The sequence below is a fragment of the Alligator sinensis genome, unplaced genomic scaffold (genome assembly GCF_000455745.1).
Source record: "Alligator sinensis unplaced genomic scaffold, ASM45574v1 scaffold858_1, whole genome shotgun sequence".
NCBI lineage: Eukaryota > Metazoa > Chordata > Crocodylia > Alligatoridae > Alligator > Alligator sinensis.
The window spans coordinates 905963-917107 of record NW_005842079.1 but is presented as its reverse complement, the minus strand read 5'-3'; the positions used below and the strand labels follow the sequence as shown (position 1 = coordinate 917107).

Sequence of the window (11145 nt, the reverse complement as noted above, 5' to 3'; positions counted from 1 at the left end):
CTCTGGCCAACTTGAGATGCACCTTCGGATGCATGACAAGGTATGGATGGCCTTGCTGGACGCGGTCTGGCATTGGCGGCTCATGTTCATCTTGGAGTCAGTAATGACTCCGAGATCCCTTTCCGCCTCTGTGCTTTCAAGAAGGGAACTCCCCAGCCTGTATGTATGCTGTGGATTCCTTCTCCCAAGGTGCAGCACCCTGCATTTGTCTACGTTGAACCCCATCCTATTCTCATCTGCCCACTTTTGTAGTCTGTCTAAATCTAGTTGCAGCCTCTCTCTCGCTTCAAGTGTGTCCACCTCGCCCCACATCTTAGTGTCATCAGCAAATTTGGACAGCGTGCTTTCCACCCCCTCGTCCAAGCTGCTGATGAAGATGTTAAACAGTGCGGGCCCGAGGACCAAGCCCTGGGGTACCCCACTGCTCACATCTCGCCAGGTTGAGTACAACCCATCCACCACTACTCTCTGGGTGCGCCCCATCAACCAATTTTTTACCCATCCAGCTGTGGGTTTCTAGCAGTTCCTTTGTTTCTGGCAATCTTAAGCTTATGTTTCTTCATTTCTATGTAATCATTCACCACTTTCTTTTTTCCCTTGAACTCTGCATAATACTATCTTCTGCTTGTCTATACTTTTGCATTTTAGATTTATTCTAACTTTGTCCTTAAGTGTCTCATAGAACTTGTACTTTCCTTCAGTATTTAGAAATTTTTTTCAAATTTTTTGGTTTGGAGGTAGGAGAAGAATTTCTCTGCATCTTGTCCCTGACTAGGACCAAGGGCCTGTATTTAGTGGACAGTAAGCTAAATAGATGCTAATAATAATAATAATATGCTAACGGCAAAGTGGGCTGCATTTGTAGGATTGTTACCAGAAGATCAAGGGAAGTGATTATTCCCCTCTGTTTAGCACTGGTGTGGCCATATCTGGAGTACTGTGTCCAGTTTTGGGCTCCCCACTACAGAAATGATGTAGACAAATTGGACAGAAACCAGTGGAGGGCAACAAAAATTAGAGGTGCACCAATATATTGCTCCATATCATATCAACACCAGTAAAAGGAAAATTAACGTTTTCAACAATCAGCTTTTTTTTGTCCAGTGTGGCTAATAATGTCACTGATAATGCACACAGCCAGGCAGCTTGGCGAGCAGCATCCGGCCAGTAGGTCGGGGGGTGGAAGAGGTGGGGAAGAGGCGTGGGGGGCAGTGCAGCTAGAGGCCCCCATGGTGAAGGAGGGAGTGGGGCAGGGGCTGCTCAGGTGGGGTGGAGCTGCAGGTGGCTCATCTGAGGGGTGTGGGGGGGAGAGGTGAGGAGGAGGGCTGTTCCCACTGCTGCGCACACCTTCAGCGGAGGCATGGGGGGCATGTGCAGGCTTGGGGCCAGGGGTTGCACAGGTGAGTTTTGGGGTGGCTGTAGCCCACCCTGAAACCACCTCCCAGCACTGTCCTCACCCACCTCAAGGGCAGCTGTGGCCCAGCCCCCCGGTGCGAAGAGGCTGATACAGCCCCAGGCCCCATCCTTGCCCTGTGTGCAAATCCAGGGCTCACATTCTCTCCCTCCCCTTGTACCTCTCCTCCAGGGAGCTTCCTCCACTGCCCCATACCCCTTGGGCGAGCCTTCCATGGCTCCATCCCATGCCCTGTCCTTGCTGGGCAGCGCCTGCCCTGCCCCACTCTGTCCTTCACCATGGGAGTCCCGATCTGCCCCCCATGCCCCTTCCTCCCCACAGACTTACCAGCTGGACACTGCTCTCCATGCTGCTGGGCTGCATATTGGCTATCAAATCAGTATTGGCCGATATGGCTGGCTAATAATCATCCAAAAAAATCTTTATTGGTGCACCCCTAATGAAAATAAGAGGGCTGGGGCACATGAGCTATGAGAAGAGCTGGGGGAACTGGACTTATTAAGTGTGGAGAAGAGAAGACTGAGAGGGGATTTAATAGCAGCCTTTAACTACCTGCAGGGTGGTTCCAAAGAGGACGGAGCTAGACTGTTCTCAGTGGTGGTAGATGACAGAACAGGAAGCAATAATTTCAAGTCGCAGCAAGGGGAGTTTGGGTTACATATTAGGAAAAACTAAAAGGTTAGTAAAGGACTGAAACAGGTTACCCAGAGAGGTTGTGGAATCTCCATCCTTGGAGGTTTTTAAGACTTGGCTAGACAAAGCCTTGGGTCAGATGATCTAGTTGGGGCTGGTCCTGTTTTGAGCAGGGGTTGGATTAGGTGACCTCCTGAGGTCCCTTTCATCCCTTATTTTCTATGATTCTGTGATCTGTGACAGGGGAATGCCATCTCTGGGGTTATGCAGTCCTTAAACTCTTCAATGTCCATTCAACCTTGCACAGCAGCTATTGATTTTTCCATTGAAATCTGAGTGCACTGTGTGAAGATTTAACACTGATTGCCTTAGTGGTTGCTTAGAACTATGTTGAGCCCCTGCCTCCCCTCACTCAATTTGGTGCTAAACTGTTGGTGGTGGGGGGAGGGTGTTTTGTCTGCAATCAAGTTCCCTGGCCCATTCCCAATGCCATGAGGTGCTGCACGGTATGTGATTTAATTCTTCAAGAGTTGATACAGACTAGTTCACTCCTGTTTTTTCTCCAAAATGTGTGAGACTGAGCAGGGATTGTCAGTGGCAGCCCTAGCTGGTGTTCGGCCTGTTCTCTCATGCTGTTCTCTTCACTTCTTTGTAGTTCCATGTACTATGACGAGGATGGAGATCTCGCCCATGAATTCTATGAGGAAACAATCGTCACCAAGAACGGAAGGAAGCGTGCTAAGCTGAAAAGAATCCACAAAAACCTTATACCTCAGGTAACACATTTGGGGAGAGAGAGCTCCCCTGAGGCTTGGCTGGTAGTATATCAGCTCAGCAAGAGACCCAGGTTGCTGGTGTCAGTGCAGTATGATGCTCCTTAGGTGGAAGTCCAGGGGTAGGTCACTGCAGTCAAAACTGTGCGCGCCTAATGAATGGTTGTTTACAACAGTACTCAAAAACCTCTTGCCTGGTGTCTTTCTGCTTAACTGCACCCCGAGGAAAGAATGAGTGTTCAGGCCTCCTTATTCTGTAACAAAAATGGTAAGATTGAATGGGGAGCATTCTGTGAACTTCAGTCAGAGATGGTGAAGGGAGGGAAACAACTGACCTAAAATGTTAGTTCCCATGGAGCCAAACCCCAGTGAACCTCTGGTACTGGAGTCTGTTAGGGGCCACTAGATGGCGCAGGTTTGGATCAGTTCAATCAATGTGCACACTGCACCCTCTATGACTTGAGCCTGGCCTGTGCTACAGGGCTTTGTTGGTAGAACTTTTGCTGGCAAAAAACATATTTGCACCCATAGCTGCACTGTACTGGCATGACCCTCTCTGCAACTCCACCTCTGAGCAAGGTAAGGCTTTTGCTGCTGCTTGAAGGTATGGGTAGATGCTCCCATGCTTTCTGCTGAGTGGAGCTGTGCAGAGCTGCTGGAAGCAGCTGGGTGTATATGCGGCTGCATGGAGGCAAGATGCTTCCTGCCTTCAGGATGTCTAGGGCAGATGCAGGACCAGCTAAGTGAGCTGTTGGAAGTTTGTTAGAAGGCAGATGCAGGTCAGGACTTCTCGGTTTCCTGAAACCAGTGTTGGTCTGGTTTTAATGTTACTTGCTTTTCTGCCCTCCAGCTTTCGCAAGAGTTCACACTTAGTGTTGATCTAAAAATACAGGACTACTAATCGCTTGCCTTTAGTGCTTAGAGTGTATAATCTCAACAAAACATCCCCCTAAAATCAGGCCAGAGAGTCAGCTGGAAATGAGCAAGGAGGGGTGGAGGTCCTAAATAAAGAATAATAACTTATTTCCAAATAAATAAGCTATCTGGAGAAGGTTTTCAGGGGTTTACATTGAGGACTGTGTTGAAGTAGATTTGGGGGTAGAGTAGACTTCATGTGCAAGCCTGTGCAGAAATGCGCACACTAGATCAGTGAGTGGGTTGGTACTGTTGGCAGCTTTTCAGTGGCTAGAGTGAAATGAACTGGGGAGTGACTGACCAATCTCAGTCCAGATTACAATGACACATCAGAAGCTCATACATCACACTTGCTACTTAGTAGTTACCCAATGTCTGGCATTTCTAGAGAGCAGAGGGCAAATGGGCTGTGGAAAGCAAGCTCCCTCTCACTTTTCCTGAGCTATTGTGCTTTATATTAACCTCCAGCAAAAATGGTGGCTGTTTTCCAGAAAATGCAAGTACCTTTTCTAACAATAAAACTGCCTCTTCAAGGTTTGCAGATGCTTACAATAGATGTTCACCTTTCTTCAGTGGCTTATAGTTCTGGGCCTCAAAAAGCTTTGCAAACTTGCACTGAAATATTCCACTTGAAGAAGCAGGATCTCCATGTTGCATGTGAAGAAATATAAGCCCAGAGGGTGATGTAACTGTTACTGACATGTTCAAGGAGGAAAAAACCCAAAGCTATACCATGTTTCTGGCCTGTCCAGTTTGTGAGCACAGAGCCCTGCTAACATGCTTCCCTCTAATCCTTTGCCTCTGGAACCTATAACTACTAAGCTTTTCCATATATTTGAAATGGGATGCCATTTCTACCACAGCATGTTAAATACATGAGGCTCTGAGTTTTGTTTTAGTTGGCATAGATACTGCTCACATTCGCAATACCCCTTTGGACTAGAAAGTTGCTGTTCCCCATGTATTGATCCTTTCCTTCTTCGGAGAAGAATGGGGGAAGCAGGGGAGTGCTTTCTTAAGTGACTCAGTGCTGGTGAATTAAAGATGTCACATGGTGGCTTTCAGAGTTGTCCATGTTCTAAACCTGTGTCAGAGCACAGGCCTCCCTGTTATTCATGTTGAGCTTCAGACCTATTGTGCTCAGCATCCTAGGAGCACCTTAATCTGACTTGCAGGGATTCTAGGGGCAGCTGGAGTCTCCACTGCCTGCTTGGTACTTCTGAGTGCCAGCAGACGGGTCAGTTATAATAGTTTTATGGACTATTGTCCTCTAGTAGCTGGGCTGGTAACATAATAAACTTATTGTGTTGTTCCATTTGGAGTGGCTTGTAGAGCATGGATCCTTTGTTTTCTAGCCCTTTCCTTAACATGCTCTCATGACAGCTCTGCTCTGTGCCAGTGTTGTCTCCTCACCACCCTCCTTGGCTCTCGTTTCAGGGTATAGTGAAACTGGAGCATCCTCGTATTCATGTGGACTTTCCTGTTATCATCTGCGAGGTCTGAGCTGCGGGGGAAACACGAGCTGTTGCTGCGTGCCATCAATGCACCCCACCTGCCCAGCCTTCCTGTACCTAGTGCAACCACGCAAGGCTGCGTTGTGTCCTTGAAGAACAATGGTCTGTGAGCACAGACACACAAACTGTTGACTTTGAAGCTTCTCTTGCCTGGTGGAGGAGGAGCAGATGGGGCGGTATGGAATCGGATAGCTCTCTGGAATATAATTGGCTAGGGATGCCTTTGCAGCAGGACTTGTTACATGAGACAGGTGACCTCATTTAACCACCTGCTTAAGAACTCACTCAACAGAGTCAGAAGATTAAAATACCTTGTGTAGTCTGTAGCCAATGTATGGATGGGTACGTGGAACTGCTGGCAAGATGCTGTGGTTGAGGCTTAATAGGGAGAGTGAGCCTGTACCTCTCACCAAATAAAACCCCTGCTTCTCAGGTACCTGCCCCAGGTAGAGTTGAGGTCAGGTAACTTGCTCTGTGTGTGTGGTAATGGTGACTGGGGCCACTACTGCCCTGCCCCTGAATGGCAGTAGTTAAATATCCAGTGCTGCAGTTCTGCCTTGCAGGGGGTGTTCTGCAATGTATCCCTAAGTGGGCCTGCAAACAGAAGAAAAGTGGAGCAGTCTGAGGGGTGCCAATCTCAAATCCCATTGAAACAGGGTGGTTTGCTCCTCTTGGGATTGGGGGAGGCCAACTTCCATTGCTGTAAAACTTGGTCTCCTTGTATACAGCCTCTCCATGAGTGTGGAACCATTTTGTGTTCCCAAGAATGCAGCATTTGTCCCCTAGGATCCTTTCTGATGGTCCTAGGAATGCCAGCTCAGATGGGCAAGCAGGCTGCTCCAAGGAGCCCCATTGGCCAGTGCTGGTGCTGTGGCAGACCCGGTGGATCAAATGTTTGCATCTTTGCAGCCCAAGTCCTAGGTGCTTTTGGCGTCGGCGGTGTTCAGAGTTCCATGCGTGGGCAGGCAGTCTGTGCAAATGCAGATGGCTTTGCAGATTAGAATTCCCCAAGATTTGCATCCATGAGCATGTGTTTGCCTTAAAGGGAGCAAGCTGTGTTCCCACTGAGCGCCATTCTTCTCTTCTCTTCTCTTCCTCCTCCTCCTCCTCTCCCCCTGTTGAATTTGCAGTGCGAGAGAGGGCAGGCTCTGGGGCATGACACTTTGTAGTAAGCCTGGCTTGCCCTTGGGCCACAATCCCACTTGAAGCATGGTTCCAGGTAAAGTTTACCTGTAATATTACTCCAGCATTGACAGCATGCCCCAGCTGTCTATGTGTGATGGAGCCAAGCCAATGGAAGTCAGCCCCTTTCCATCCTTGCCTTCTAATACAATCAGTTGGAGTCTGTCTCCTGCTGCCTTGGACATCTCCCTGAACATATAAAAACCTCACTCCTCCACTGTGCCCATTGCCCGGTTTCTCATTTTGGAGGCAAGAAGGAATGCAGTGCACTTTAATGGAAGGGTTTCCCTTCTCCTTTGGAAGGTCCAACTTTTTTTTCTCCACCTATTTGATATACAAACTCCCGGCTTATTGGGGAGGGGGCTTTTGTCAGCTGGAGTCGTATTGACAACACCAAATGTTGCATTTCTGCATTTGCCATTTCATCCTTGCTTCCTTCATGACTGAGCTGACTGCTGTTGAGCCAGAAGTGAAGGCCTGACCTGCATTACCCATCCCAAACACTAGGAGCCGCTTTTCCCACTCTGGGTTCCAGGAGAATGGGTACATTTGCTATGCACAAGCTGGAAGGTCGGGGACCTATCCCTCAGAACTTTATGAAGCTTTAAGAACTGGATCGAGACTTGTTCCTGCAGCACTTGGCTTGTTAGACATCTCCATTCTCTTTCTAGAGCTTGTCATTTACTTTCTGAACACTTCAGACATTTGCTACCTCGATTTTTTCATTTAACCAGCTGGTACAAAGTCACCAGCAATATCAGCGTGTCTTTGTTTGATGTGTCCATCTCTGCCCCTGAAGAGCTGTAAGGGCTGTGTGCCATGATAATAGGTACTGGTAGCTGATAGTAGTATTGTTAACTTGGGGCTCTGTGTTACCATCTCCCCATAATCTCCTACTCTGTTCTGGTTGTCCCATTTGCACTTCAGTGACAAGTGTGGTCATAGCTCTGGTTTATGGTGCTGCCTCCATCACCACCATGTATCTTTGGCAGTGAGTGGCAACTGGCTTCCTAGCCAGAGCTTGTGTAACAGAGCACCGTTTCTCATTTGTTTGGAAAAGTCGGTCTTTAAAGCTGTCCCACTGAGGTGTTCCTTGTTCTTTCCAAACATTTTCTTGCAGGCTATTTGGGTTTAGCTAAGATCAGAGCTAACAGACCTCCTTGGAAAAGGCTTGTCTTTGGCACTGATTGGAAGATGGAACAAACCTGGAGGTCCTGCCTCCAGTAAGGAGGAGATGAGGCTGAGTCTGCTCCTGGTCCTTGTTCCACTATGGCTAGGTTCAGTTGTGAAAAGCCACACTTAACTTCTCTCCATGTTACCCGAGGGGGGAATAGCTTGTGCTGTGAGCCAGCTCTTCTTAATAGAAGTTATAGGCTATAGGAGAGATCATGCACCCTCTCACCCCCGTGAATCAGTTTGACTTAGGGTGGGTGTAATCTGCCACAGGGAAGTATGAAGAAGAGTGTGTGGGGGCAGAGATGGCTTTTGTTGCAATGTGGCCTGACTGCAAGCATCTTATTGCCCCCAAGATCCTCTAGTGAAGAAACTTTTGGCCACTGTCTCCATGGATCCAACCATGCTGGTGGATTCCCATATTGTGCCACTGTTTGTAGTAGCAGCTCTTTGACCTTGCACTAGACACGTTTTGAACAGCAAGATTAGATTTTTGCTTTGAATAGTGCATTGCCAAGGGCAGTGGACAGGGTACGAATTGGAAAAACCTCCATGTGAAGAGTTTGTTAGACACAAGTGAGTTGGCTAATTGAGCTAGTTCTCGCAGGGAAGACCTGATGTTGCAGAAAAGTCAGGGAACTTCCTACTGGTGTCGAAGGAAGGGAGCAGGACTAGAGGTTGGATGACATTCTGAGCAGGGAAAGCATTAATATTTCTCCACATCCTAGTACTTGTTTGCTGCTAGGTGAAAGCAGTGAAATCTTACAATGATGCATTACACAGAAGCAAGCAATGCCACGCAGAAGGATCGTAATCATCTAGAGAAACTTGCAGCAAGGCTTTGACAACAAAATCCTAACTACTTCGAAGGGCAGTATGCTGCTTGCTGCACAGCTTCACCTTGGGAATATGACCTGACTCCCTACAGTAGAATGGGTAGTGGTCTTGAGAGACAGCTCACACCCTCTCCATGCCAGGCCTAAAAGGCACCTTGTGCAAAGGATAGGGGAGCAGGGCAAACACTGTTACTAGAATCTAGTTGTCATGCAGAGCCCCAAAGGGTTCACCTATGTGGTTTGCCAGTCAGCTTCTGAGCAGAGAGCTGGGACAGTGTCCTTTATCAGTGAAGCACACTCTTCCATTACTATTGTCACCCCTATTTTAAATGATCTTACGTGTGCTGTGGAGGAAGCTCCTCACTCACCCAGTGCAATCCAGCAGGGGTCTGTCCCATGAAAGGTTTCATTCAGCCTCACTTCTCTCTCAGGTAGCAGGCTCCCTGAGGCTGCCTGTAGCTGTTCTGACTCCTCTCTAGGCTGGCTAGCCCACTGGGCTTGAAGCTGTGCAATCAACCTGCTTGGTTTCTATAACCTCACCCCTTCTCTTCCCCCAACCTCATTTCCTTATGGGTGGGCTCCAGTCCTCTTGAATGGAAGTAAATGGGACAGGGGAAGAACCCCTGGAAACAGTTGAAGGGGTGCCTAAAATGTGAAGGTGACTGTAAATAGTATCTGTGTCCACTATACCGTTGGAGCAAGCAAAAAAAATCTGTTTCCTTTCATTTTTTTACAATGTATTTCTGTGCAACTTTGTGCTTTCAAGTGTGAATGTGTAGAAGAACTGTACTCACCAACACTACACGTTCTGCTCCTGTAGCATATGGATAGGAACCCTGGTTTTAAAAAACATGTACATTATTTATGGTCTTTCTTCTGCCTCTGAGTGCATCTGTCTAATTTTGTTAAATTTAAATAAAATTATTTGTAGAGCCCAACAGTTCAAGGCCTATCTTATTTATGGAGGGTGGATTAGCACCTGGATATGTTAAGTTTGTAGCAACCATACTACTCTGCTCAAGGTCATTACCTGATTCCCTCTTTCTTTCCATCATACTTCAGCAAAAATAGTCTGATAAAGTACTGCTGTTGCCTACAAAAGCTTATGCCTTTCTGAACAAGTTAATCTTTAAGGTGCTGCCCTGCCCTGCCCTGCCTGGCCTTCTGTCTGACTTTGGAGAGGTGTTCAGACATCAGACTTGGCTGAATGCATTCTCTGTGCTTATACCCAATTCAGGATCTGCGCTGATACTTCTGCAGGGGAGTGTCTGTACCAATACATTCCGGCTGTGAGGGAACGCCACTAAGCTACGTTCTGAAAACAGGTTTGGGAATAGAATGGCCCTAGTAGTGTAAGAGTCAATCCATGACATCTGTGTGAGATCAACACAATGGATCCCCACCAATTACCCAAGTGTTCTCCACTGACAAGCAGAAAATACAGGAACCAAAGTGCAGCTGCTCTTCAGGCTCTCCAGGGCCTGTGAATGGGGGAGAACAGGAGCAAGGGAGAAGAGCTTGAGAATGAGGCTGGCAGTAGAACAGTGGTCACATACTGGCTGTGAATAAATCTTGATGGGAGGTTAGAAGGCTTCTGACCATGAGCAGTTAGGTTGTGAAACAGACTTCAGTAGGAGGAGTTGGGGGAAGAAATCAAAGTAGTTGTAGGGTAGAACTTAATCAGTTTATGAATGGGATAAGGCCTGGTTCCCTACAATTGCAGGGGTTGACCTCCATGACACAGGCAGTCTGCCAAGCTCTCAGTGTTTATCCCTTTCCCCCAAACCAATTGACATGGCCGCTGCATGCTATGCTGACACCTCACACTGTTAGTGGGCAATTTGTGGCTCTTGGCATATATGAACAGTTTACCTTAGGTGGTTTCTAGATGGTGAAACCTAGGCATGTAGCATGGGTAAGATTGTTGACATTGTGGTCTTGGACATAATCTTGAAGACCTAAGGTATTGGTTGTCTTGCAAATAGTGGAGAAGCAAATGAACAAACTCTTGACTTGGTAGTCAGCTTGCAAGGAGTGGTATAGTAAGAGCTACAAACAGGCTACTCCTGACATTGTTTGGGGGTGTGAAAGATCCAGCCTGTGGGTCATTTCATTCAGCTTGCCAGGCTCCTAAAGGAATGGTATTTGGAGTTGGGGTTGCTATTGAATTCCCAGCTACAGAGCCCCATTTGGGAGGGGGTGGGGGGAGTGGTGCTACTACTGCTAGATCTGGCTTGGGTTCAGGCCCACAGGGAGCCCCATGGGTGTATCATAGAAGTCTTAATTGCAGTCCCTCCTCTGGGAGAATGGACAGATGTACACTGCTGCTTTAAAAGGGAAAGGAGAGCTGCTGCTGTGGAGTTTGCACAAGCTGTTAGGTTGCAGCTGTTATGTCTGCATGATCCCAGAGGCAACAAAAGTTAGCTAAATCACCCTACCTTTGGCCCTAAATGAAGCAGGTTTTGTTATGCTTGTATCTCAACAGAATCTTGCAGATGTAATAGTTGCATCCTAACAGTTTATTTTTTTTATATTAGTACAATTGTATGTCCCTATACTTTGATATCAGTACAATTGTTATGCCTGTCTATATGTTGACAATTCAGTAGAACCATCTGCAAGTATAATTTGGGATCACACATTCCTTTCTCTCCTCTTCCTATACACCCGTTAGAATTTAAAGTAGTTTTGGTGAAATAATCTTC

At 47.3% G+C, this 11145-nt stretch overlaps 1 protein-coding gene across 1 annotated transcript; it reads left to right on the top strand.

Annotated features, from left to right (window-relative positions):
* Positions 1–2218: 2218 nt before the first annotated feature.
* On the top strand, positions 2219–9380 carry TUSC2 (tumor suppressor 2, mitochondrial calcium regulator). Its single transcript, XM_025204334.1, has 2 exons — positions 2219–2823; positions 5173–9380. Exons 1-2 carry the CDS (start codon positions 2677–2679, stop codon positions 5236–5238), a joined length of 213 nt encoding a protein of 70 aa, XP_025060119.1. The 5' UTR covers positions 2219–2676; the 3' UTR covers positions 5239–9380.
* Positions 9381–11145: the final 1765 nt, after the last annotated feature.